Here is a 14,432-nt window from a genome sequence, read left to right on the forward strand (position 1 = left end):
TTTGGCCAACAAAGAAAAAGCAAGTATTAAACAGACAATAAGAGAATAAGGGGGCAGGGGAGAACTCGTTATTCAAGGCCTGCAATTTTATGTAAACTGAAAAATGCATCAGAGGCTCAAAATAATAACACATTATACATCTATTGAGGATTATTGTTTTAATTACATGTCCTAAAACATACCTACATACTATGAGTTACCATACGTAGTATCAAGCTTTGAGTTTACTTGCTACTTGGCCCATTAGGCCAACCCTAAAAAATGCTTACTATTGAAATGGAAATTCATTTTCCATTTCAATACTGAATTTGAAATATTTGTATTTTGTTTCAATATTGAAATTTGTTTTATATTGAGTTCTGCTCCTAAGATCAGCCTGAAATGTTTTATCCAGTTTTTTTTTTAAGGTGTGGGAAGCCTATTATAAAATAATTGAGTCTCTCTTTTCAGTGTTAACTATGTAGTAAACAAATCTGCAGCCAGGTCTTGCATATCTGTCCCATCTTGATATAATAATTTGTCATCATTTTAAGAGTATAATACTTACATTAGGTATATGTTTTGTTCAAATTAAACAGATTACAAAGGAAACTTAATTTGATGTTTTTTAATAGACATTACAAATTTAAAATCTCAAAACCTGTGGAAAAAAGTTTTTAAGAACAGTCTACCTTGGTAAAACATGCATACTCCCATCTCTTTCTGTCCTCTTCTATTTTTCCATTCATCTTTTGAATAGCATTTTTCCTCTCCTCTTAAAGAGAAATTCCTATAAATCATTAGTACCTGTCATCTATTAATACATCCAGTTCAATCTGAACCTTCAAGTCATGTCTTACCTCTAAAGCAATTTGAATCCAATGAATCAGATGAGCAATTGATTCCAAAAGCCATGTTAAAAAAGCAAAATACATTTGAGAATACTCCAGTGTTATATATTCCAGTACAGATTAGTGTCAACAAAACACTAAGCATTCAATACTTATTTGAAGGGCTTAAAGACAGTAGTAATGCTAGAATCTGGACCCATGCTTTCAACTTCATTCTTATCAAATAGTTAAAATAAGTAAAAAATAAGCTGCATTAGTAGTATATTGAATCCCACTTAGCAAGGTATAAAGACTATTAAGTGCAAAATGGTTTTCCAAGTGTTTTTTTTTTTCGTCCTGGTAATCAACCTTCTATCAGACTTCCATCATCATACAACTGGAATTGCTTCCATAGAGTCACCAGTAGGAAATTAGATTTCTTTCAAAAATCTACCTCCAGGCTTCCACACACTCCTCTCCCAATCCCCCTTAAGTATTCAATTTCTTTCCTGAAGTAGATCTTCCATAAATATTACAATATTAAGGACTAAATTTTAATGAATGTAAATCAGAGAAAATGAAAGAACATTAACTATCATTCAAAACTCCCTTTAAAAAATGTGTTTCCAACTTACATTTTTAACTTCTCCCATAATTCCCTTTAAAAAAGATGAACACAAAATCTCTCTAGTAATGACTTTATTCATGAATCTATAATGGAATTCAAAATAGCAAAGAACATGAAAATTTTCAGATTAGTATTTATTAACCAAATGCATCAGAAAATACATCTATTTTCACGTAAGTGCCTAAAATGCACGTGAGAATATAAATATTCTCCACTTTGTGGAACTTCAAGATAATGAAAAATTGCTTAACACAGTTTGACACAAAAACTCATTACCTGCAAATACAGAAGAAATAAAAGAACTCATTACATTGCAAATACAAAAGAAATCAAATGCAACTGGCAAAATAACCATTTCATGGCTAATCTTTTGGTAAAGTGCTATTTTCATACTGAAAAAAGAAATTAGAAAAGATCAAAAATTTTAAATTCTGAACCATCATTCGGAAAGTCTGAAGAGTTTTCTTTAGTATTCACTATGTTCATCACATTCATGTGTTCCCGACATGAGACTAAACACTATCTCAAAATCTTAAAAAATCTTTCCATTCACAGATTATTTCCTGGAAGTTAAAAATTATTACATCATTGCTAAATGCTTTTCATGATACAGGCGTGTATTAGATACAACAAATAATTTTTCATTGTTCTAAACAAGATCTTTGGTTTAAAGCTGTCCTGTTATCTTTTTTTAGTTGGATGGTGTGGTCAGTAAAAGATTCATACAACAGCATACTAGTTTTATTTGATCCATATAAGAAAATAGGCTTAATCACCTAAGGGCAATGAATGGCATGTTATCAAGAATCTGGCGAGATGAATTCCCTGAAATTCATAACTGATGTGTTAACGGAAATCAGTGTTGCCGAACGGTGATTCACTCATTTCCTTTCCTCAATTACCTCTATCATTCATTAACAACATCAACCAATGAGAGGACATTAGTTGGAAAATTCACTAACAGCATTAGCCACTAAGAGGAAATCGGCTGGAAAAAAAAATTAATCTGAACAAAGGTACACAGATGCAAATCTTAAGCAGATTAAGACAGACCAACTAAACGGCATATGTAAGCATGGCTGTGGCCACCCATACACATACACACACCTCATACTTAGAGTATGAATATCTATCATTGCATAGATTCCACCACGTGGAAGAGCTCTATGCCTGTGGGTGTATATACCCTAGCGATCAGAATGGACGGTTTTCTAGAATTATTGAGACTTTGAATGATGCAAATGTTGGCCGTTCCCCAAAATAAAAGTTTTTAAATTAATAGAGCAATAGGATGCAAATACTGGGCAAATTATAAGAAGTCATAAAGTTGAATCTCAGAAAGAACATGTTCAGTTTTGTAACTGAAGGCTGTTGATAATTTCTTCTCTCTCTCTTTGAATAATGAAATGCAGATGCCTTTTAGCAATGGCAGCATTCAAATCCCACAAAAAATCAAGCAGGGCCCCCTTAAGGAGTACCTCCATTGGCACAAACTGTAAAACCTGCTGGGGTGAGTCAGAGTTGAGCAAAGTGCTCAACAATTCATTCACACTCTGCAAATATTGGAAAACTGGATTTGGAAGGTCCTGATAACCAACACATAGCAGGACTGCGCAGGTCCTCAGGGGATCAGAGGATGTGGGACAAAAAAAAGTGATGAATCTAAAACAACTGTGGAGTACAAAGATCAAACCAGCCATAAATCTTGTGAAACAAGAAAGTACAGGCAAAATCATAACATCTCCTGTATGAAGCTCCCGCAATGAATGTAGAAGGCAGTCCAAAAATAAATGCTGGTAAGTTGGATCTCCATCATGAAGCAATGAACAGCTAAAAGTTGTGAGTTCAGCTGATTCTAGGAGTCGAACTTCCAACGGTATATGCATTTTGATATTATGGGGAGTCGAAAAGCCCACCAGCAGGCACTTTATTTGATTGCTGGGTTCTACAACCTGCTCATCCTGAAGGCACTCAGTAAGGCTACACAATTCGGAAAATATCAGTTCTTCAGAAAAAACATGACAAGAACAAGAATACTGCTGTTTTGGCCTAAACTTGGAATCCAAATTAAAAGCTCCTCCTAATGACTTTTCAATTGCTTCATTAAGAGTTTTTAAAATTTCACCATTGCAAAAAGGAGAACACTTTACCTTTGGCAGTTTCTTTCCCTCCAAAATATGCCATAAGTGACACTCAAGATTGGAAGCTGTTCCTTCTAAAATAGAACTTTGCCCAGGATGATATACACCATGTTCTTCAGCCCAACTATTAAAGTATCCTTTGGCTACTTTATCTTTCCATGAAAGGGCTTCTAGCATCTTCCTTTCATTATAAGTTTTAAAATATTTGTTCCTCTGCCCAAACCATTTTGTATTTGTACTACAACCAATACTAGATTTCTTTACTAGCCAATTATTTCTGGAAAGATGCTTCAGTTGAAATTTTTGCATAAAATATTGTACAGCACAATCCCTTAAATTATTCAGCTTTTCTTGTTCCGCCTTTCCCATGCACTCAAACAGACGAATGTTTTCAGAAATAGTCTCTAGCTGATATTTATGAAAGAACACACAACATTCTTCATGTCTCTTAAGAAAGGAATCAGGAATCACATGATGGGGAAAGAGGGCTTTCCTTTTCATTTCAGTCCCAAAATTCAAGGTCATCTTAGATAACAGAGGATGGATGGCCTCTCTCCCCTTATAGTGGAGGCAAACCACATAGACTTCGGAGTTTCCTGCCTTGCTAGTAGCAGGTTTGAAAACATGGACTTGGTCAAAGCAACAGTTTAGCAGGTACATCAAGTTTATGGAACAATGTTCAAACATAGTAAACATCTTTAGAACAAAAGAGCCACCGTTGCCGAGAGTGGTCAGAGCAGTGACAACTTCACAGTAATGCAAAGAAGAAACTAAAGCTTCTTGTTCACCTGGGTTTCCTTGGCAATCAAAACTCCCATCTGCAGTGACCAAGTGAACAGTAGCCATGCTGCTTATGAAATTCTGAAGTCCTGTCAAGAATTTCAGGGTCATGATATCACCAGTGTTATCTGGACCAAAGTACCACCAATGCAAGGTATTTGCAATAAGCCGGTCATCCATAATCATCATGAGGTCGTCATTTGCTTCATGGTATGGATTCAGAGTATTTGCTACCCAACTCCAACGACAAGGAAACCGATGGGATTTTAAGTAGTGGTTGAGACTAGCTATAAAAGCTCCTGGAGCTTCACAAAGGTGTAGAGAATTCAGTTTTCCATTCTGAAAAGCTTCCTGTGGAATAAGTGGAAAGCTACACAAAATCTCATGGAACTTACACCATGCTTGAGTACAAAGTTCAGCATTCACAGATTTTCTAACATGAGAAATGATTTTCCCTGCTTTATTAGTGAAAGCAGTGTGCTCATGCCACTCATCCAGTTTCTTATCACTCAGTAGGTTTTTTACTTCATTTAGGGAGTTCTTCAACTCAAGAAATGCATTAAATTCAGTGTGGTCACAGGTGAAAATCTCACTGGGATCTGGTAACTGCCACTCATTATTAAGTGGCTTGCCATAAGAAAAGTTCTTGGCAAAGAGTTCAAAAATGTCAGCAAGAATATCTGGGCTGAATGACGCGGGACTTGTTAGCTGCTGAACTGGTGTCTTTCTGCACTTACTCATTTTCAAATCAAATTAAAATCTAGGAAGAGAAAACACATAATTAAATGAATCAAATTTATTAGTGAGTGAAATCTCATGAGCAGCAAATATGATCACACTCATGACAAACTCCATAAAATGGGAAGGCTAAAGTCAGCATACTCTGTTATTTAACCAAGTAATTTGGAATAATGAAAAAGGCTTTGATATCCAAGACCTGGGTTCAAATTCCAGCTCTGCTAATTATGGCTTAATAAGCAGCCTCGGGCAAATTCCATCTCTTGGATTTGGTTTCTTCTCATTAAAAAAAAAAAAAAAAAGCGTATCATTTTTTAAGAAGAAGATAAAACATACTAGCATATAAAAAGCATATAACAAAGAATAATCATGAGTGAATGACAGCTCTGATTATCATAGTAACCCATCTAACTCTTCCCCAAAGTTCTTCACTACCAATGGCTGTGACAACACCTACATGACCTCAAACACAACACCCTTAGAGATTCATCCCTGCACATGACCTCTGTTCAAGCTCTAACATGTGACTTTTTGCTTTTTTTTTTTTCGTTCCCGTCATACCTCACCTCCTTCAGGGAGAGAGGATCATGCACCTGAAGCCAGTACTGATCCTGCCACAAGCCACTTACCCCCCTAGTAGGATTGTTGAATACATCCTCTGTCCAGATTTCATTCTCTAAGACAGGCACTTTGGTGGTACCAATCACCTATATAGGTCATCAACTAATGTTCATCATCATACTGCTTATAAACTGTGCTGTACTTGAGTGGTTAGCCTTTTTCTGCTTGATGCTGAAAGTGACCAACAGTATACCCTGGTATGTCTCAAACCACAGATTCCTGGCTTTCATATGGTTCAGACAGCTCCACACTTCCACCATAAAATATTATTTCTTCTAGCCACTAAAACTTCTTAACACTTGGATAGCAGAATTTTATACTGAAGAAATAAACGTGTTGAATATATAAATTACAAATAGTCACTCTACATACTCTGGCAGTCAACACTGCCAAAGAAACCAGAAACAAAGAAACCTCTTCCTTCTGAAGAGGAAAAAGGATATGAGAAGTATGGCTTAATGGCATAGTTTTGGAAAAGTTACAAATTCCAGCAGGGAGAGCAGTGAGTATTACATGGTACCTGTTAGTGCAATGTTAATCAATAGATGCTTTAGTTCATAAATTCTGCACTTATTTAGCATATACAATGCGTACTACAAATGATTTCCCAAAAAAATCTACATTTGTTAAATATGAAAAAATTGACAACCAAATCATCACTCCAGAAAAGCAGATGTTCAAAGACAAAATGAGAAACAAAGGGAACTACTGCCGTAATACATACAATAATACTCAGATGATGTTTCTTTTAGTATCTACTTTGTATTGTTCTTTTAGCACACTTTTTTCATTCTTTTCTGTTTTGTTTAAATTATTTGCAAGTCTACTCTACCAGTTTGTAATTTCTCTGAAGTAACAGGTATCTTCTTAGTCATTTGTTTGCCACAGTATAATTAGATTAAAAAAAATTTTTTTTTTTTTGAGACAGAGTCTCACTCTGCTACCCAGGCTGGAGTGCAGTGGCACAGGTCGTAGCTCCCTGCAGCCTTGACCTCCTCCCAGGCTCAAAGGATCCTCCCACCTCAGCCACCAAAGGAGCTGGGACTACAGACGTGCACCACTACACCCAGTTAGTTGAAAAAAAAAAAAAAAAATTGTAGAGATGGGGTCTTGCTCTGTTGCCCAGGCTGTTCTCAACATCCCAGGCTCAAGCGATCCCTCCAGCTCGGCCTTCCAAGGTGCTGGGATTACAGGTGTCAGCTACTATGCCTGTTTTTTGTTTGTTTGTTTTTTACTGGTAGAGCTATATTTAGACAAATTTCTAAAGGAAGACAAAATTGAGGTGTTTCCACATTCACTAAAATCTTAAATACGGGCAAATAAAAGTTTTTTACAACGAGCTCCTCTGTCTTAATTCGCATTGTACTTGCTGGAAACTACAGCCATGTTTAGATCTCATCTATATTCTATTTTGGAAAAAGTCTAATTTTAGTCATTAACTTCACATACTAATTAATGGCTGTAGTTAAGCTGTGAAATGTTACCTAAGCTAATAGATAATTACCTTCACATGAGGACAACTTAAGTGATACAGACACTCCACCGTTCTGACTATACTTTTGCTGTGTTGCCACCTAATTTTTATTACTACTCCCTTACTCACTACTCCAGCCAAACAGGCCTTTCTGCTGTTCACTGAAGACACCACGCACATTCCAAGCCAAAAGTCTTTCTGCATTGGTGGTCCCTCTGCCTGGAATGCTCTTTCCCCAGCTATCAGCACAGCTAACTTCTTCACCTCCTTCCAATATTTGCTCAAATGTCATTTTCTCAGTGAAGCCTACCTAAGATTGCATCTTGCATTCCCCATGCCTCTTACCTCGCTATATTTTTTTCCCATGGTACTCATGTCCTTCCAACCTATAACTTGCTTCTTTTTGTTTACTGTTTATTATTTGTGTTCCCCAAACTAGAATGTAAGCTCCACAGGGCAGATATCTTTGTTTTGTTTACACATAGACCATTCCAAGAAGTTGGACATTGCCTGGTACACAGTAAGCACTCAGTACTACTGAATAAATAAGTGGATACCATACTTAGCACAAAAGGCATCTCTCTCTTCAGGTTCTGAATATGAGTCATAATAGTGCACCTCAACTTCACTCCAGCACTTAAATGCATGACTTTAAAAAAAAAAAAGAAAGAAAGAAAAAGCATGTGGCTTACAGCGTGTGTGGAAAAATTTTCCAGTATATGATCGTGAGCCTTTCATTAAACACTCCTATGAGCTTTGTGGCATCATAATTCTGCTAAGTGGGTCGCTATTACCATTCTTATATTGCAAACTCAAGTAGGCAGTTATGTCGCCCCCGCCCAAGGAAATACTTGTAAAATTCAAGAACCCAAAACAAAACCCACAAGATCTCATCAACAGTTTTTACCTCTCAACTGACACTTGCAAAGGAGTTCCAAGTGCTTCCGCCAACTCCTCCTACCAGCAACTGTGAAAACAAAGGCCAGTGAGTATCCAGGGCTGACTTTGGGACAGGCACCCCAGATCTCATTTCATCTAGTGAAGTAAGTCCCAAACCTCACTTCAGAGGCCCGGTCCCCGACCTGGAGGAAACTCAGTCCCAGCTCCTGGCTCACCCGCTGGGAAGTCGAAGGAGGGCCCGGGATCGTACCCACGCCTGGATTACCTTCTCCCACGCCCACCTGGGCCCCAGTGTCTGGCAAGGCTGCACTTTACTCCCTCGAGGAAGCCATTCTGCACTTCCGCTCTCGGGGCTGCTTCCCGGGATGGTCCCTCCCTTTGGGTCCGCGGCGCCTCCAGCCACAAGGCAGGGAGATGGTGCGCTAGACTGGGGGCAAGGCTGTCCGGACCCGCCCTCGCGGCACCGGGAAGCCGGTCCCACCTCCGGGCCCCGCAGCCGCCGAATGCCGGCAGACAGGGACCAGGGGCTCTCAAGTCCCACTGCGCACGCGCCCTGTAGGCCGGGGCCGGAGTCTTGTGCGCCAACGTTACGTACGCCGGCGACTCTCGCCTCGCCTAGGCCTCCGCTCCCTAGGTTTTGCTTCGCGGAGTACAGAAGCTAGGAGGCGCCAGCCTCCCCGGCCACTATGGCAACGGAAGCCGCACGCGCAGGCGGAGCGTTCTTCGGCTGCATCCCCAAGGCGGGGCGGGGGGAGGGGGGGAGGGTGTGTGTGTGTGTGTGTGTGTGTGTGAGAAAGGGAGGGGGAGGGGAGGGGAGGGGAAGGGGGAGGGAGGGAAGGGACGGGGCAAATCTCTCTGTCAGGACGTGCTGGTTCCGCCCACTGGCTGCTGGCCCCAAAGGCTTTCAGACGCTTCTGGACAGATATTACTTCCTGTACAGACTGGGTTAAAACTGCAGCTCAAAAGACAATAGGAGGTTAAAAGCCAAACTAGGGAACTGCGAGATAAGATTGTTTATATACACATGACATAATATTTATTAATTATGTTGCTTAATAAGCCAATAAGAAAAAGGCCAACAACCCCAGAAGGAAAATGAGCAAATTGTAGAACAGGCCTCCCAAAAAACAAAAAAGTCAAACAAATAGCCACTAAGGATATATAAAGCCGTTTAAACTATTATTAGACAAGGATGGAAATGAAAACAGTAAGTTTTCTTTTTACTCGTTTAGCAAATATGTAAAACCTTGGTAATGACCACTGTTGGTGAGACTATGGGGAAACAGGTTTATATCTGTGGATGGAAGAAAAACGATATTAGAAACCTTACGGAAGGCAAACTATTTATTTGTTTACTGAAACAAGTTCTCACCCTCACCCAGGCTGGTGTGCAGTGGCTCGATCTCGGCTCACTGCAGCCTCAACTTCCCCGGGCTCACGTGATCCTCCTAGAGAGATGGCATCTCCCCATCTTACCCAGGCTGGTTTGGAACTCCTGGACTCAAGCGATCCGTTGGCCTCGGCCACCCAAAGTGCTGGGATTACAGGCATGAGCCAAGCCACCTGCCCAGAAGGCAAACGTTAAAAAGAGACATGCATTTTGGCCGGGCACGGTGGCTCACGCCTGTAATCCCAGCACTTTGAGAGGCCGAGGCGAGAGGATCACGAGGTCAGGAGTCCGAGACCAGCCTGACCAACTTAGTGAAACCCCGTCTCTATTAATAATACAAAAAATTAGCCAGGCGTGGTGGCGGGCGCCTGTAATCCTAGCTACTTGGGAGGCTGAGGCAGGAGAATCGCTTGAACCCGGGAGGCGGAGGTTGGAAACAGCCGAGATCGCCCCATGCACACCAGCCGGGGCGACGGTGCGAGATTCCGTCTCGGAAAAAAAGAAGACATGCATTTTAACCCAGCAATTCCTCCTCCTAGCAATTTATCCTTAGGAGATAATTAAACAACTGGCACTCACTTTGGACAAAATGTTCATTTCATCATCTCAATAACATAGCCAAATGGAAATACTCTAAATGTTTACTTTAAGAGAATTAATTAAATTATTACAGTACATGTATATAATGCACATATATGCATTATATGCAGCCATTAATAAGCTATATGTGTCAACAGTACTGCATGAAAATAGAAGAATATTAGAACTATGTGTAGAGTTTTTAACCATTTGTGTAAATAGATATATAGACATAAATGTAAAATTCATTTTTTACAAGTCTTCCAGAACATGGGCCAATGGAGAAAAGATTATATTTTCACAAAATAGTGCTAGGTCATTTGCATCTCTCCATGGAAAAAAAATTGTATTTGGACCCTCCTCACATCATAAACAAAAATAAATTTCATTTGGATTGTCAGTCTGTATTTTAAAAGTTAATAAGAAAACATAAGAGAACATCTTTGCAACCTTGAAGTAGTCAAAAAGTTTATAACAGGACACAAAACACTAATCATAAAGGAAAAAAGTATAAATTGAACGATATTAAAACTAAAAATATCTATTCATCAAAAGGCACCATTGAGAGTGAAAAGGCAATCTACAGAGTGGGAGAACTGTGTGTGTGTGTGTGTGTGTGTGTGTGTGTGTGTGTGTGTGTGTAAATATATATATACAGTAGAAAAATGGACAGAGGCTGGCCGTGGTGGCTCACGCCTGTAATCCCAGCACTTCGGGAGGCCAAAGTGGGCAGATCACTTGAGGTCAGGAGTTAGAGACCAGCCTGGCCAACATGGCGAAACCCCATCTCTACTAAAAATATTTTTAAAAATTAGCCGGGCTTGGTGGTGGGCACCTATAAACCCAGCTACTCTGGAGGCTGAGACAGGAGAATCTCTTGAACCTGGGAGGCAGAGGTTGCAGTCAGCCAAGATCGCACCACTGCACTCCAGCCTAGACAACAGAGCGAGACTCTTTCTCAAAAAAACAAACAACAACAACAAAAACAGAATGAAAAATGGACAGACATTTCAAAAAGATATATCCAAAAGGCCTGTAAACATATGAAAAGGCGTTAAACCTCATTAGTCTTTGGGAAAATGCAAACCAAAACCACAATAAGATACCCTTGCACACCCACCACAATGGCTAAAATGAAAAAGACTGAAAACGTGTTAGGGAAGATGGAGAGAAACCACTGAAAGACTGTTTAAAAGAAAATGATCTTCCAGACTCACTGGTTGATTGCCTTTTCTTCTTATTTTTTTTTCTTTTGTTTTTGTATTTCAGTTTTTTGAGGTGTACCTATATACAGTGAAATGCTCAGATCTTAAGTGTTCTATTCAACTACTTTTGACAAATGCCTATTAAATACTCCAGAAAGTACCCTTGTGCTCCATCCCAATCCATCTCCCACCTTCAAGAAGCACCCACCCATCTGTTTTCTATCACCATAGTTTAGTTCTACCTATTCCAGAATTTTATATAAATTCAATCATTACAGCTTATGCCTTTTTGTTTCCAGCCCCTTTAGATTCAGTTAAATATTTATCCATGCTGTTGTATGTGTCTAGTATTTCCCATTAACATATAAAACAGAGCTCTGAGTGAGCATTGAGTGAACAGCATCAGACTTGGTAGAGACAAGAGGAATGTTCTTTTTTTTACATACTTTAAGTTCTAGGGTACATGTGCACAACGTGCAGGTTTGTTACATATGTATACATGGGCCATGTTGGTGTGCTGCACCCATTAACTCGTCATTTAACATTAGGTATATCTCCTAATGCTATCCCTCCCCCGTCCCCCCACCCCACAACAGGCCCCAGTGTGTGATGTTCCCCATCCTGTGTCTAAGTGTTCTCATTGTTCAATTCCCACCTATGAGTGAGAACATGCAGTGTTTGGTTTCCTGTCCTTGTGATAGTTTGCTCAGAATGATGGTTTCTGGAATGTTCTTATAGCTCATTTGTTTGATCTGTTTGTCTGATTCAGTGGAACACCACACAGCGTTGGTTTTGACTATTATACAATCTTAAATTGTTCCTATTCTTTGTCGTTTGGTGTTCCATTTAGTCTCTTCTTGCTGCATGGAATGGACCACTGGTTAAAGGCAGCAAAGACAGTGCTCCTAAGGGAACACTAATGTTGAAATCCAGAAGTTGATAAGAATTTTGAACCGATAATTCTTCCAGTTTCCCTTTAGAGCTTCATTAGATCTCTTTCCTTCTTTCTTTTTCTTTTCTTTCTTTTCTTTTTTCTTTTCTTTCTCTGCTTTCTTTCTTTCTTCTTTCCTTCTTCTTTCTCTTCCTTTTTCTTTCTTTTCTTTCTCCCTCCCCTCCCCTCCGCTCCCTCCCTTCCTTCCTTCCTTCCTTCCTTCCTTCCTTCCTTCCTTCCTTCCTTCCTTCCTTCTTCCTTCCTCCTTCCTTGAGACAGGGTCTTGCTCTGTTGCCCAGGCTGGAGTGCAGTGACACCACCATAGCTCACTGCCACCTCAAACTCCTGGGCTCAAGGGATCGTCTCACTTGGGCCTCCCAAAGTGCTGAGATTCCAGGCATGAGACACTGCACCCAGCCCTTCACTAGATCTTTATATAGCATTCTGATCAAAATTTTCACACAGCACTTATGATATCAAAACACAATGTTAAGAGAAAATATAGTAAAAATTATAACCAATTCGTGTGTTATACTATTGGGTAGAACATCTACATTGTGGTATTTGTGGGAAAGTGCTTGTAAGCAGCAGCCTGAATCTTTTTTCTTAGTATTTAGAAGCAAAAGTTATGAAAACAAATTAATTGATCTGTAAGGATAAATACAATAACTCTAAACATCAGGTCATGAAAGCAGTTTTTGTCTACTTTTAATGCTGTAACACACAATTAAACTTCATTTTGCACTTTATACCTTCAGTACTAAAATTCAATGTGAAATGTCTTTCTTAAAATTTATTTCTCAGTAATTCATGTGATTTTTTTCTTACATAGTGAATTTAAAGTTAACTAAACAGTGTAAGTCACTAAGTTGGGGAAAACTCAAAGTGTATTTTATATGTTATAAATATCATTAAAGATTATGTTTAAGATTAATCTTAATATAAGATTTATAATACAGTCATTAATAATATGCTGACCCAAAATATATTTTTACTTAAAATAGTTTTTTATGGACTGAATTGTGCCCCCCGCACCAAATGCTTCTGTTAAAGTTCTAACTCCTGAATGGATTTGGAGCCAGGGCCTTAAAGGAGGTAATTAAGGTTACGAAGATTCTAAGGGTGGGGCCCTAACCTGATAGGACTGATTCCCTTATAAAAAGAGCAAGAGACACCAGAAATCTCAATTTCTTTCTCTCTCCCTCTCTCTCTCCCCACACACACACCGAGGAAAGGCCATGTGAGGACACAGCAAGAAGACAGCTGTCTGCAAGCCAGGAAGAGAAGCCTCACTAGAAACCAGCCCTGCCAGCACTTTGATCTTGGACTTGTAGCCCCTAGAACTGTGAGAAAATAAATTTCTGTTGTTTAAGTCGCTGTGTCTTGTGGTATTTTGTTATGGCAGCCAAGGTAGACTAATACACACTTCTTTATTTTCTTTCATGCAAAAATGACCAATAGACTTTTGAAGAAAAAATCATAAGAGTTTAATAGAGAATGTATATTGCACCTAATGTAGATAACATGTTGATGGGTGCAGCAAACCACCATGGCACATATATACCTATGTAACAAACCTGCACGTTCTGCACATGTATCTCAAAACTTAAAGTATAATAATAATAATAATAAAAAGAACAGAAAAAAAGAGAGAATGTGTGTTGCTATGAGATAGCAATATCTCAGATATTTAAAAATATTGGGAAACACTGATACGTGGAAGAAGAATGCATTATATGGCCTTGAGCAGTTTATCATTTCATTGCAGATACAAGATGTTTAAAAATAAATAGCATTTTTAAAAATAATGAAAGCATGGGCATTGGGCGCGGTGACTCATGCCTGTAATTCCAGCACTTTAGGAGGCTGAGGCAGGCAGATCACGAGGTCTGGAGATTGAGACCATCCTGGCTAACATGGTGAAACCCAGTCTTTACTAAAAATACAAAAAAAATTAGCCACGTGTGGTGGTGGGCACCTGTAGTCCCAGCTACTAGGGAGGCTGAGGCAGGAGAATGGCGTGAACCTGGGAGGCGGAGTTTGCAGTGAGCCAAGATTGCGCCACTGCACTCCAGCCTGGGTGACACAGTGAGAATCCGTCTCAAAAAAAAAAAAAAAAAGAAAAAAGAAAGCACAGGCTGGGTGTGGCAGCTCATGCCTGTAATCCCAGCATTGTGGGAGGCCAAGGCGGGCAGACAGCTTGAGTCCAGGAGTTTGAGACTAGCCTAGGCAACAT

The 14,432-nt window shown here is 39.4% G+C and overlaps 1 protein-coding gene across 2 annotated transcripts; it reads right to left on the reverse strand.

Annotated features, from left to right (window-relative positions):
* Positions 1–1,491: 1,491 nt before the first annotated feature.
* CMTR2 (cap methyltransferase 2) lies at positions 1,492–8,723 on the reverse strand. 2 transcript variants are annotated; one of them, XM_003280925.2, is made up of 3 exons: positions 8,357–8,723; positions 8,099–8,158; positions 1,492–5,118 (listed from the first exon to the last, which is right to left on the reverse strand). In XM_003280925.2, the coding sequence occupies exon 3, from the start codon at positions 5,097–5,099 to the stop codon at positions 2,787–2,789; it is 2,313 nt and encodes a 770-aa protein (XP_003280973.1). In that variant the 5' UTR covers positions 5,100–5,118; positions 8,099–8,158; positions 8,357–8,723; the 3' UTR covers positions 1,492–2,786. The 2 variants fall into 2 exon arrangements, with proteins under 2 accessions (XP_003280973.1, XP_030685447.1); XM_030829587.1 differs by having other exon boundaries at positions 8,373–8,452.
* Between the last annotated feature and the right edge of the window lie 5,709 nt (positions 8,724–14,432).

Source organism: Nomascus leucogenys, chromosome 2 (genome assembly GCF_006542625.1).
Source record: "Nomascus leucogenys isolate Asia chromosome 2, Asia_NLE_v1, whole genome shotgun sequence".
Lineage (NCBI taxonomy): Eukaryota > Metazoa > Chordata > Mammalia > Primates > Hylobatidae > Nomascus > Nomascus leucogenys.